Raw genomic sequence first — 14,536 nt, forward strand, 5'->3', positions numbered from 1 at the left:
ATGTTGAAAGATGAGGTAAGGGGGGTGGCTACAGGTACCACTCAGGCATGGATTTCGTCCTCAGGGTAAACAAGGATGGGAGGGAAGGCAAAGATTCATCCAGTTTCTCTTTTCAAAAAAAAATGTTTTTACAGACTTTTTTTTTTTAAGTAGGGATCTGTAGGGGAAGAGGAGCCTTTTGGGGGCAAAGATGGAAACAGCGAAATAAAAGGGAATAAAAGCACCACATGATCTTCCTTCTCGGCAGTGACCACGAATTTTCCTGTGGTACATTAATGAGGTGATAGGACTTTTCATTTCTCCCCATTTTCGGTCTTAAAATCTGCCCCATTTTCAGGCTTTCTTTCTAGCAGCCTGGGCTCTAGGAAGTGTAAGCAAGCCGAGACCTCCCTTTGTGGGAGATCCTGACCTCAGAGAGGAGGAATAACCAGTCCGGGCCGGGAACCTTCAGAGGAGCAGGCGTGCAGGCGGCCTTCAGCCTTCCGCAGGAATGGATTAGTGAATGAAAATGATGCTCTTTTGGCAAATGAGCCAGGCAGGCATAGTGTGAGTTTCCCTTCTTCTAGGATGGCGGGCTTCGAGGGCACTAGGGAGGGAGCATTCAGTTGACTTCAGCCCCTTAGAACAGAGCCTAATTAGTGCCGATGGTGACTTCAGAGACTAGGAGTTGGGTGAAATATTTCACTGCCGTTTGAAACTTATACCAACACAAACATTACAATTTTCATGGCTCTGAAACTGTGTTTTCTGCATATTAATTTAAAATAGCCACAATTCCTGTATCCCTCACTTTTTGTTCAATTGACTCCCTTTTGTTTTATTGACCTTTAATGAAGTGTTAAGATTTCACACTTGAATTTAGTGATGGTTTGTTGTTGATACTATGATGTAGTCCCCGTTGGGCTTCCGGGTTAGTAGGGGGTGTTCTTTCAACCATTTCTACAATACGACTGCCCACCTCTAAGGCTATGTGTTTCACCAGGCAACAATCGAAAATTCAGCTCTGATAGTAAGGGAAAAACTTAAAAGTTCTTCCAATCCCACCCCGTGTAGGTATTCTTCTTAGAATGTCCTCTAGATAAGCAGCTTCTTCCATTTCTGATAAACGAGAGGTGGTCATTTTGACTCCTAACAGCTGATCAATGAGGAAGTAATATACTGACACTTCACTATATTGTATGTGTGCCTTACTTTGGGAAGCTATAGGAAATGGTCTTTTCCCATCCTACTTCTACTTCTTCTTCTCATTAGTATTATTATTATTTCCCTTTATGTAAGGGCATGTTTCTACATAGTTCCCTGAGAAATTTACTTCTCTGGGAGCATTGGCAACTTGCTCAAGTGCTTTCCTGTCTCACCTTTTCCTTGTGCTGAAGTGGCCTGCATGGGTTTTATAAATGGGATGGAGAACTATTCTGAATGAAGTTGACTGACGAGTGCACACATGCACTCATTGGGGTCCTCACTTAATTGCACACTTTCCAAAATAGAGAATGCCACTCTGTATCTTGTCCTAAAAAGGCAAATGTGTGTTCAAAAGTGAAGACATTCTCCACGCTTCCTTCCAAGTTTTTAGATTGAGCACGCTTTGCAGAACGCGCCCCCCCGCCCCACCCCGCCCCGTCCCGCCCCGCTTTTCTCATTTCACAGTTTCAAAGGAGCACTGAAACTATTCTATTCTCCGGCTAACTGAGAACTGTGATTCCTATATCTTCGAAGACACAGTGAGGCTACTGATTTGCACTGCGTACCTGAGAGAGCATTCTCGAAGGAGGGTGGCTCAGAGAAATGAGGGGAGGAGACAATAACTGGCAGGGATACAGTCAATTTAGAGGCATCCTTCTAGAATCCGGGGCCTCCAGGATCCAGGTCCCCGGGATCAGGCAGACTATATAGCTTTCCACTCCTAAATCAGATCTACGGCTCCAGCACCACTGCTGCGTTTGCTCAATGGAGAGGTTGTTGGCAATTGCGGGTTGGTTAGGTGTTAGCTTTCGTGCCTGCTGAGAAAGGATCTCGCAGCTCCTCGCTCTGCCTTTCGCTCTCCCCCCTCCCTCCCTGTAACATGCCAGCCCTTTAATGTGGAGTGTCAGGGAGACGGTGACGTCACCTTGCCCGCTGGGTGGCGTCCCCTCGGTCCGACACGAGTTCAGAGACAGAGAAAGGCGCTGTCAGACTGCACTCCACCTGGGGCTCGCCTGCCGCGGGTTTCCGCGCGCCCACACTTTCTGCGGTCGAGGGGACGCCCCGCAGCAATTCAGGCGGTCATTCTCCGCGGGCCGGGGTACAAGCGCCATTAGAGCCGACGAGCGCCAGGATCTTCACGCGGAGCCCTCTGAAGTCCCGCCCGCTGGATTCCAGGACCCGCTTGGATGCTTCGCCTCCGAGCGACCTCAGAAGATGGGCCGGCAGCCACGCGCGTAAAGACAGCTAGGGGTTACCAGGTACTGCCGGAACCAGCCGGCCCCCGCTCGGCGCACAGCTCGCGGTTCATTATTTGGGATCCCGAGCGGTGGGGTTTTCCGGTTAGGTTGAGGGGCAGCGGAGGGCTTCGGTAGTGATTGGTTTGGGAGCCTGGGGAGTTAAGTTGAGGGTCGTTGGCTCGTCAGTCAGATAGGGAACTTCGCCAGCTTTCTTTCTCAGTTCAACTAACTTTTAATTGTCTCTTCTTCCCTCACTCCCTTTTAAAAATCCCCCAACCTAAACCCTCTCATTTGTGTCTCTGCTCTGACAGGAGTCTCTGGGAGAGCTTGGGGTGAAAGTGGAGCACACCCAGTAGGAGACACTTCTGCCTCGTCTACAGCTGCTCAGGCTGCGGGTCTCTAGCCAGCTCCCCGCTAGGCCAGGCCCGCTGCGCGCATTGCCATTATCCCAGGGTCTTATTAAGATAATAAGAATCTTGTTAGGGAGGGGAAGGAGGATTGAAGGACCATTTGGCAAAGTTAGGGCTGGTTATATCAGGCCCAGGTATCACTGTGCCATTTAACACCCCGTCCCCTGGAAATATTGTCTTTGATCCATCCGAAGTGACAGGCCTGGCTTTCGTCTCGTTGATCGCATCGAGGTTTGTTCACCCTTCCTGGAGGCCACAGAACGTAATGAGAGCTGAGGATCCAGGGGTCAGAAGGGCGAAGATTGTCGGGATAGAGGTCACAGGGGCCCAGAGAGGACCAGGATATGACAATTTGGGTAAAGGGGTACACTGGTGTATTCCCTGAAATCTCTGTAATAACAAACTCCAGTGTCCTTGATGGAAAGTGGTGATGAGACGGCCACCGTTGATTTTCCAGGGCAAACGATAGTCTTAGCAGCTGCCCTGGACAAGTAGCTGTGCAAAGGTCACTGTCAGTTTCACAGGGAATGAGCCGCTTTGCTTGTTTTGACTTAGCAGTGTTGTCACAAAGGTTTCTTTCGCTTGTTTTTTCTGTATTTTCAATTTACTGGCTGTTTTCCCCCATTAAATATCCCGGTTGACCAGAGATGACAGGAATTTTACCGCAGGCCCAACCCTGGGCTTCCGCTTTCAGCGCTCCCACAGATTACCTAGTCCAAGGATTATTTCTACCGTGGGGCACTTCCCCCCACCCCCAATAAGGTAAAGAGATATCTACATAGATCAGAAAAAGAAATGTCACAGAAAGTGGTTCACCTTTCAACTAAATTTGCCTTTTAAAGCCCATCAGTAATGATCCCCAAGAATTGTTCAGTTTCTTTGCACTGTTTCTGGGCTTAACACTCTTGCCTGTACTTATTTGCTCATTGTCATGGAAATAACAGGCAAACAGTTTTTGAATATTTTCAAGTCTACAACTTCATCTTTTAAAGCCACCTATTGGAACCAGAACTACTCAATTTTAGCAAGCAGTTTTTTGAACCCTTGAAAGTGAAACGCCTGTTTTGGTGCAATCTTGCATATCGGTTTGTACATTTTCCCCAAAAATTTCTAATTAAAGTATCAAAATATCTAATGGCAAAGGTAAGGGAGAAGGGATTTCGTTTTGCTTTAATGAGCTGTGTCTCAACCAGTAGTGAATTTCCCCCAAGGAAACCACAGATGCCACAAAAATTACTCTTGAAAAGGTTTGGGGTTGTTTGTTTTTTTTTTTAATCAAAATCAATCTATTTTCAAGCAAATGCGACTGGTCTCTCTTTTAAAATTTGGGCTTCAATGGCTAAGCCTCAGTTTTCCATAACTTTTATAACCTGTACTAGTTACCACTGTCATCATTACTTCCTAATTTATAGCAGGAGTGCCATTTTATTCTAACAGCTTCTATAAATCGGGGATAAGGTCTTGAGTTTCTTAGGAACTGACTTTTTAAAAATTTACTTTGGATATTTAGAACCGAAGAAAAGTAATTCCAAATTCCTGCATTTCCAAAGGATGACCTTGAGGAAATTTAAGAGATGACTTCCTTGTGTCTGAAACTTGCTTCCTTTGCCCAGTGATAATTATATCTTAACCAAAGCAAGGAAGTGATTATAATTCTTCAGTTAGCGACTCAACCCACCCCTCTCTTTGTAAACTGAAAAAGCTCTAGTCAACGCTTTCTCCTTTCCCTTCCAGTCTCCAAGGCCGACCCGGAGAGCTCGGCCCGGGCTTCCGTGGCGGAGGAGATGGCTTCCAGCCCGCTGCCGGGGCCCAACGACATCCTGCTGGCATCGCCGTCGAGCGCCTTCCAGCCCGACGCGCTGAGCCAGCCGCGGCCGGGCCACGCCAACCTGAAACCCAACCAGGTGGGCCAGGTGATCCTCTACGGCATTCCCATCGTGTCGTTGGTGATCGACGGGCAGGAGCGCCTATGCCTGGCGCAGATCTCCAACACCCTCCTCAAGAACTTCAGCTACAACGAGATTCACAACCGCCGCGTGGCGCTGGGCATCACGTGCGTGCAGTGCACGCCGGTGCAGCTGGAGATTCTGCGACGCGCCGGGGCCATGCCCATCTCATCGCGCCGCTGCGGCATGATCACTAAGCGTGAGGCTGAGCGTTTGTGCAAGTCGTTCCTAGGCGAAAACAGGCCCCCCAAGCTGCCTGACAACTTCGCCTTCGACGTTTCGCACGAATGCGCCTGGGGCTGCCGTGGCAGCTTCATCCCCGCGCGCTACAACAGCTCCCGCGCCAAGTGCATCAAATGCAGCTACTGCAACATGTACTTCTCGCCCAACAAGTTCATCTTCCACTCCCACCGTACGCCCGACGCCAAGTACACGCAGCCGGACGCAGCCAACTTCAATTCGTGGCGCCGTCACCTCAAGCTCACTGACAAGAGCCCCCAGGACGAGCTAGTCTTCGCCTGGGAGGACGTCAAGGCCATGTTCAACGGCGGGAGCCGAAAGCGCGCGCTGCCCCAGCCGGGCGCGCATCCCGCCTGCCACCCGCTCAGCTCGGTCAAGGCGGCCGCTGTGGCAGCGGCTGCGGCGGTGGCGGGAGGTGGGGGACTGCTGGGCCCGCACCTGCTGGGGGCGCCCCCGCCGCCGCCCCCGCCACCTCTGGCCGAGTTGGCGGGCGCGCCGCACGCGCATCACAAGAGGCCGCGCTTCGAAGACGACGACGACTCGCTGCAGGAGGCGGCTGTCGTGGCCGCCGCCAGTCTTTCGGCCGCCGCCGCCAGCCTGTCGGTGGCCGCGGCCTCCGGCGGCGCCGGAGCGGGCGGGGGGGTCGCGGGGGGTGGCTGCGTGACGGGCGTTGGCGCCGGCGCGGGCGCGGCGGCTGTCGCCAAAGGGCCACGCAGCTATCCGGTCATCCCGGTGCCCAGCAAGGGCTCGTTCGGGGGCGTGCTGCAGAAGTTCCCAGGCTGCGGGGGACTCTTCCCGCATCCTTACACCTTCCCGGCTGCAGCAGCCGCCTTCGGCTTGTGCCACAAGAAGGAGGACGCGGGCGCCGCGGCCGAGGCTCTGGGGGGTGCGGGCGGCGCGGGCGCGGCGCCCAAGGCCGGCCTGTCGGGCCTCTTCTGGCCCGCGGGCCGCAAGGACGCCTTTTACCCGCCCTTCTGCATGTTCTGGCCTCCGCGGACCCCGGGCGGACTTCCCGTGCCCACATACCTACAGCCCCCGCCGCAGCCGCCCTCGGCGCTCGGCTGCGCGCTAGGAGAAAGCCCGGCCCTGCTGCGTCAGGCCTTCCTGGACCTGGCCGAGCCCGGCGGCGCGGGCGGGAGCGCCGAAGCGGCCCCCCCGCCGGGTCAGCCCCCTCCGGTCGCCGCCAACGGCCCGGGCTCCGGCCCGCCGCCTCCTGCGGGCGGCGCGGGCGCTCGCGATGCCCTCTTCGAGTCGCCCCCGGGCGGCAGCGGCGGGGACTGCAGTGCGGGCTCCACGCCTCCGGCCGACCCTGGCTCCTTGTCCGGGACTGGGGCCGCGGCCGCCGGAGCGGTCCCCGTGGGTGCCCGAGTGCCCGCGCCCCACCACCCGCACCTCCTGGAGGGGCGCAAAGCCGGCGGAGGCAGCTATCACCATTCCAGCGCCTTCCGGCCGGTGGGCGGCAAGGACGACGCAGAGAGCCTGGCCAAACTGCACGGGGCGTCCGCGGGCGCGCCACACTCGGCCCAAGCGCATCACCACCACCAACAACAACAACCGCACCAACACCACCACCACCATCATCCCCCGCAGCCGCCGTCGCCGCTGCTGCTGCTGCCCCCGCAGCCCGACGAGCCGGGTTCCGAGCGCCACCACCCGGCCCCGCCGCCGCCCCCACCCCCGCCCCCGCCGCCTCCGCTGGCCCCGCAGCCGCACCACCGAGGCCTTCTGTCCCCCAGTGGCACCAGCTGCAGCTACCCCAGCGAGGACAGCTCCGAGGACGAGGAGGAGGAGGAAGAAGAGCAGGAGGTGGACGTGGAGGGCCACAAGCCTCCCGAGGGCGAGGAAGAGGAGGAGGAAAGTCGAGACCCCGAGGACGACGAGGAGGAAGACGAGGAGACAGGGGTCCTGCTAGGGGACCCTTTAGTCGGGGGCGGCCGATTCCTCCAGGGCAGAGCGCTGTCGGAGAAGGGGAGCAGCCGGGACCGCCCGCCGGCTGCCTCGGGCGCTTTCCCACTGGCCCTGAACTCCTCCAGGCTCCTGCAGGAGGACAGGAAACTGGGTGACCCCGGCGGCTTGGACCTGCCTCCGCCCCCGCCCCCGCCGCTGGCCTCCCAGAAATCAAGCGGCGGCCTTAGCAGCAGCCCGGGAAGCCCGGTCCACCATCCATCACTGGAGGAGCAGCCCTCCTACAAAGATGTAAATATCCCCTTTAGGCTCCTTCAAGCTAATTATTATTATTTAAATGCACCTTTAGGCTGAATCGGTTACATATGCGCAGGAAAGATGAATCACCAGATTTCCCCACAGAAATGAAATATTCAGTGTGTTTGGGAGGGCTTCTTTCCTACCAACTGTCCTCCATAAAAATGTAGTTTCTGGTCTCTCTCTTACAAAACCTCTCAAAGGCCTTGGGGCCTCTATTCCCCCCTATATTTAAGTTGGCTGCTTATAGAAGTTGGGAAAGACCCCTAAATTGACCAAGTCCTTCCTCTAATCTACCAATCTCTTTTGCCCAACTCCCTGCCGCCAGTTGAGCACAATTGTTCCCCCAGAAGCAGTGGGACCACAAAACTGGTGCAGTCTGAATGATCCTATCATTCTTCTTCTCTGTAATTCAGTGCCTCCCCGAACCATGACCCAGAAAAGATCAAAAATACATTGACTTCAAAAGTTAGATTCAGTTTTATTTGAACTGCTTTAATCAAGGCTTGAACCCCAGAGCTCTAGCCAGAATGGACACTTCTGTAAGACATTGTGTCCAGTAAAACAAAAGGCAGACTCTTTAGCAAGACTGGCTTCTCCCAAACCAATCTCCACCCACGTGAAAGTGCTACCTGGGGCCCCTAAAGACCAAAGTTAAATTTAAGTGGCTCAGCATTGTGTTCACTCAAGTGTGCATAGAAAACACTCTCAAGGACTTCAGAGTGAAGTGACTCTGTCCTAATGTAGTGTAGATGTGACAAATAATGTGGCATGTTGATTTACAGAGTGTATAATAGGTGCATATTTAATATACTACTTTGTAAAGGATAATGCAGGTACGTGCAGTCGTACATTTGTATTTAAGCCCAACAACTATTCAGAGAAGATAACCATCAAAAAATGAAGTCTCCTGAGGCTCCATGGAGTCACTTTTATTGATGCTTCTTCCTGCTGACTGTTGACATTAGCATATGGTTTCATCCAGGCATTGATTTGCATCTCTAATTCTTCTCCATACAGAATCAGAAAACTAAGGAAAATAACCAAGTTATTTTACCTACAAAGGATGACAACAACTTTTCAGGTAAAAGAAAATAACCCCCCAGTTTTCTTTCCTGCATTTAACCATTTCTGTGAGACTCACACCCAGCACCTCCTGCCCCTACCACCATTCTGTGGGTTTTCATCCATTGAATTTTGAATTTTTTCATACTACAGTTTATATTTTAGTGGGCAGCATTTCTGTAGTTTCCAAGCAATGGCAATTTTCCAGATAACAGCACTGTTGCCCCCAATCTCAACATACGTCTTTGCATTTAAATGGCATCAGTACTCTAAACATACACAGATACATAAATACATGTTAAAATTCTTGGGTGTCTTTGTTTCCCACTTGTCAGTACAGATTCACTTGCAGATTTTGTGTTTTGTTTGATTCTAGATAAGAACAAGGAGCATAGCTTTTACATCACAGACTCTGATGCTTCCGGAGGAGATTTTTGGAGAGAAAGATCAGGTAGGCTGGGACAAATAGAAGGAATGAAGAGTCAGATGACAGAGAGAAGGGCTGAAATTCATAATCAGAAGACTGAATATTTAGTACAAGGGTAAAGATAAAAAACAATTCCTAGTAGATATAACTAAGAAAAAACACAAATGGGAAAGCAGTGACATTAATAGCAATAAGATTATTAATTGCTGGGCATATTTCAGAAGAGAATTCAGAAATATATCAGGTTACACAGTGAAACGGGCTGGAAAAGCATAAAATGACAATAATTGAAATGTTCTCTTAGAAACCTTCCATTAAAAAGGATCACAGCTTATTGCTTTTAATATCTGTCAGAAAGACATTAAAGGTGTTTTATGACATCTATGCCAACATTTATATTATCTCCATGATAATGATCTCTACACAAAATGTATAATACATTTACAAAAATTACATTATACAAATTAAATGAAACCACCTTTTACTGATTGCTAAATGTCTCCAAGGGGTTTGGGAAAGACGTGATTAGAAGTTTTGATACTAAGTTGTCTATTGCAGTGTCTTAAGGAGAGCGTTTTGTTTCTTGGGAAAAAGGAATCTAATTTTCCATTTATGTAATGCAAACTGCCTTGGCTTTGACTATTCACGGTTAATTGACTGTCAAACGAGGTTGTTATCCTGCGGCAATGTCTGCAAATTTGCCTGTCAAATGAGACAGAGAGAGCAAGCTAGGAAGTGAGGGAGAGGGAGAAAGAGTGGTGTGGGGAGCAGAAATAAAGAAAATAGGATCTTAAAGGAATCTTATATAACAGCAAAGTACAATGAAAAAGGTCTCCAAACCTTTGTTTTTATTTTTCCTTAAAGAAAACTTTTCAGTACTTTAAATGGCAAAAGGCAAACACCTATTTTAATGAAAAAATAGCTTTATATATCATGGGAAGAAAGCTTTATATATTGTGAGTTATTTCCAAATTATTTCATGAGTATTTTCTATAAATATTGATCAACAGCCAGTTTGGGCTGACTATGCTAAGGAGTCACTAAGAATAATTTGGTGGTGTATCCTTGGCCGTATCAAGTCTCCATAAAATTGTGCATTCTGGCTTTACCTGTTTGTTAGCACATTTTAAGTGTTTTTATTATTATCACTTTCAATTAAAGCATAACCCTTTGAAAATTCAAAAAAATCACCTTTCACAGATTTGCTCTGTGTCTAATATGATAAAGTTGTTAAATGTGGATTTTTCTGTTACAATCTAAAGTGTACAAAATAAAGTCACAAAGGCAATGATATTTGCCCAGGAACTACCTCTTCCCTAGTGCGATATTTCACAAAATTGAGGCTTGAAATAGAAAGGACTGGTACCAACACATTTCTAATGGGTTTGCACACACACACACACACACACACACACACACATACATACACACAAAAGGTTTATAATTCTATTTGATTGATTCTGTAATATCTAACCATTTCCCAGACATTTCTGGATAGTCGATTGCTTTTCTTTGTTTGATATGTGTAGAGGTTAACAGACATTGGAAACAACACATTTATGAATATAAAGGAAACACTTTTGGAAACATTTTTCAGCCCCATATCAAATGATATTTAGCAGCTCTGTAGAGCTAAAAACAGATTTAAAAGTAGCCCAATTTCTCCCATGCCTAGAAACCACAGATGGGAGTCTGTATGTACTCTAGTGAATGCAAATTAATCGGGCTGTTTCAACAGCCGAAGTGGATGGAGACCTTTGCTGGGGGTGTGTTGTACAAACGGTGAGCACTTAGAGAATTCCCATTCCTCTCTAACCAAAATAGACACAGATCGGAAAGAGAGTTTAAAACCAGTGTCACATCCTAGTGGCATTGTCAATAACTTAATTTGGGAGGAATTTTTATTTGTTTTTATTTTATTTTATGTACAACCCTATTCTGTGAGCAGCGCCATGAAGCTTGAAGTCCAATAAAATAAGAAAACTTGCATGTAGCAATGACTTGTATTTTTTAAATAATGTAAGCCTTTCAGAGCAGGACAGGGACCCCACTTTTCATTTACTCATCTCAAGACAGGTTTTAATTTACTGTTGCTTGTTAAAATTAGTACTTTGTAATTTATATGCATTAATTTTAAGGTGTTTTTGACTGTCTAAGTTTGGAAGTTTTATTTTTTAGTTGGCTGTTGGTGCTATTAAAGTTCAAATTATACTATACATGTATTTAATATAAAATAACACATTTAGAGAATAATTCACACCAGACTTCATTTCGCTAAAGCATAACTCATTAGAAGTCTCCTTGGGCTAAACTCTTACTCTATTTGGGTGCAAATTTTAAAGAAAATAAAAATAAAGTTTTATAAGTATTCTATAAAAGATGTAAAATGTATGTAGTTTTTTAAGGGGTATCAATGATTTGTACAAAACTAGGGGACAATTTGATGTTTAAATTGTTAAATTTAAAATAGTTTCCATAGATTTAATGAGAAAATCCAAACTTCACAATCTGAAATCATCTTTTTAGGAACTTTAATTTCCTACCTTGCACTTAACAGTTAGTATTCATAATTATCATAAAAAATTTAAGTTAACATTTTGACAAATGTGTATACCCATTAGAAATCTAAATGTATTAGAACATACTGATTTCTTTACTGAATTATCTTCTCTTCATTACGTGTACATGAATAGTCTCTATAGATTTGTTAAAAACTGAATTTCTCTTCTTCATCTTCCTCCGATTTGGATGGCTGGACTGTTTTCATTTGAAAACAAGTTCCTCCTGGCCTTGGAAGGTATTTGGTTCCCCCATACTTAGGAAGTTCAATAAACCCTAAAAAAGTCATTAGAACCCCAAGCATGATAGCCAGAGTGGGTCAATAACTACAGAATCCACTGTTGTCTGATGTTCAGATGGAAATACAAATGTCAAAAGGATGTAAATAAAAGTATAATCAGGATCGGTGTTCACATAAAAATTCCACAGTGTCTGGAGCTCAGGGCAGTACAGTCGATAGTTATGTTGGTAATAACACCTAGTCATGCTATTGATGTATTACTAGTCCCTCCCTCACAATAATTAATTTGATACAGATTCCCAGAGAAACTTGCTCCACATTGATATTCTGTATTACAGTTTCATTCTCACATTATTCAGAGAAGTATGTAGGTAGTAGGTTATATCATATTATTATTATCCTGTATTGAATGTGAGACAGGTGGGACGTGGAAAGGATGAAAATATATTATTGACATGAACAAATGTTTGGGTGAAGAGTATATTTTGTTAAATTTATCTTGGAATCTTGGGTCACAAGAATTTCACCCTCATGGTTCCTTTGCTGAGCCTGCAGAGATATTTTAAACACCAGAAAGTGTTAAGGAGTTTGGGTTGTTGTAGGACTCGCTGTACCTTCAACTGTCCTTGCTTGTAGGAAAGATCAGCTCATGGTCTTCACACTGGAATGCACATTTGAGAAAATCCCAAAATGGTCACCCAGTTGGCCTATGTTTTGGTATTAATGTATTTACTTGTGATCAGACACCAAGAACCCGTTCATTTAGCAAAGTGTCAAAAATCCAGATGAGCCAAAGAGATTATGAAGCCTGTGATGAACTGCTTTGTAGTGGTAGCAGTAGAATGCTTTATCTGGAACACCTTGCGGGTGAATGGAGCTACTTCTCCCCATGTAACAACTGTTAACTTCCACGTGTACATGATAGCATTCATTTGTTTATTTACTCAATTACTCCCCAAATATTTCAGAATACCTACTGTATGCTAGGTATTTTGCTAGGCTCTGGAGATTCAGAGATAGAATCAACGCCAGTCCCTGCTCTCAAGTTGCTTCCAATCAAAAGGAGGGGACAGATAAGGTGTAAGGCAGTATGAATACTATAATAGCAGTCTACACAATATAACATCCAAAAAGGTTTATATAACCATATGTCCCTTTAGCCAACGTTTAATTCAATCATCATTATTGGAAGATATCAATGTTTTATTTCTGTGCATATACAGTATAACATAGAAGAATGAAATGTCTTTTCAAACTACCTAATAAGTCAGTATGCAATTTTTGATTTTTACATGAATTTTTCACTCCCACAACAATCATAAATGTAGTTTATCAGGAAATCTCTGACCTTTCTCTAAACAAGTAAAGATACAGACTTATCTTTAAATGATAAGTACTTGCTTTAATTTATCCCTAATACAAATTCAGTTTAGCAACAATATTTAGTTCCAGTTCATTTTTTTAGTGCATCATTTTAATTAAGTTTGGCCTTTGTTCAACCTTTCAGCCCTATTGGTAACTGTTACTTTTCAATGATTTCAAAAAGATTACATTTTTTAATGATTTTTTCAAAAACCTCCCTGTTAATGGTCATTAACCTTACTCATAGCAGATATTATACTTCTTTATAATTAGAGGGACCAAACATAAAGTTTTAAGCAGCCAAAATGCCCCAGAAGCCAGAACTTTTATCTGTAGGTCTCTTTAAAATAAGACCCATTGCTTTAAAGCCAAGTAATATAGACTAGGGGGATGGCAGCTTGGTCAAAATATTACCTACTCAAAAATATAAATGACAGCATTTTGCTTGCAATCCCAGAGTAAGGCTTTGCATATCCGTTTTGAATAACTTTAGTGAAGTTAAGTGATTTGAAATTGAATGCAGTGGGGTAAGCTGGTGAGACAGCTGAAAGCTATTGCAGGTCAAGGAAATCGCGTAAAGTGGAGTCATCCTCAATTCCAATCCCTTTCATTGTAGAAACGCCAGAACCATTGGACTCTGAGAGTGGCTGCATCTTGTCATATGTATAGAAGTTTTAAAATCAATTTGATTTTCACTGGTATAATTCTCCAGTGTACTTAATATGCTATGGATGGATTTCTGAGAATAGTAAGAAGCAGTTACACTTCTCATGAATATATAGCAGATGAGGCGCTCTGATTTATTATTCCATTCTATTTTAGAACATGCTTATGATTTTTTTTAAAAAAAGTAAAAGAAGAAGAAGAAAAATTCTAAAAAGCACAGACTAGTAGATCTGAGTTTTAATTCTCTCACTTACTAGATGACTTTGGGCAAGCCCTTTAAGTACTTTGGCCTCAGTTTATCCACCTCTAAGTTACTACTGACATTTTTATGAACAACGAATTTTGAGGTATTTAAATATATGTATTCAAAATTAGCTAATCCCCATATTTCAAATATAAATTTCTTTTTATTTATGGAAACATTTTCCTTCTTGTGGTTTTTAATAATTTATATGAAAATCAAGGAGATAGAGAAGGACAATAAAAAACTCTTCAGAAAAAAATAAAAAAATAGCATTAATTGACAACACAAGTTCTAAAACTTAAGAGAATTCTAAATGAACTCACAATTCACTAATCAACGAAATCTGATATACTTATTCAGAAGCAATGTGTACGTAACTCACGATAAATTTTTATCATGAACTGTAAATTTTGTTGTAATTGTTAGTTAACTATAAACTCACAAATATTAATCTTGCTCTTGTTCCCTTTTTTGGCTAATGGAGTTAATATTTAGTTAGTTCATTTTGCAGCATACCCTCTCCAGTGATATTGATTTTCTTTTCTGTTCTATGACCTCACTACTGTGCCAGACGTCACAGGGGATGAGTTTAATGTAGAATTTAACACCAAGAAATTAACAGAAGTCCATGCCCCACTGATAGAGGAGAAAATTATTTAACTCTGCTTTCCGTGTAATTGATTTTTTAATGCCTTACTGCAAAATGTTCTTAGAAACCTCTCTAAACCATACGTTGTGCTAAATTTTGGTT

General features: G+C 45.2%; 1 protein-coding gene across 1 annotated transcript in view; it reads left to right on the forward strand.

Annotated features, from left to right (window-relative positions):
* The first annotated feature begins 4,617 nt into the window (after positions 1–4,617).
* SKOR2 (SKI family transcriptional corepressor 2) overlaps positions 4,618–14,536 on the forward strand; it is a 39,494-nt gene continuing 29,575 nt past the window's right edge. Inside the window, exons 1-3 of the mRNA XM_029233080.1 lie at positions 4,618–7,215; positions 8,242–8,305; positions 8,663–8,737. Of these exons, the coding sequence (XP_029088913.1) occupies positions 4,618–7,215; positions 8,242–8,305; positions 8,663–8,737 (2,737 nt within the window). The remainder of the gene's footprint in view (positions 7,216–8,241; positions 8,306–8,662; positions 8,738–14,536) is intronic.

This window comes from Monodon monoceros, unplaced genomic scaffold (genome assembly GCF_005190385.1).
Source record: "Monodon monoceros isolate NGI ecotype Baffin Bay Population unplaced genomic scaffold, NGI_Narwhal_1 Super_Scaffold_1, whole genome shotgun sequence".
Taxonomy (NCBI): domain Eukaryota; kingdom Metazoa; phylum Chordata; class Mammalia; order Artiodactyla; family Monodontidae; genus Monodon; species Monodon monoceros.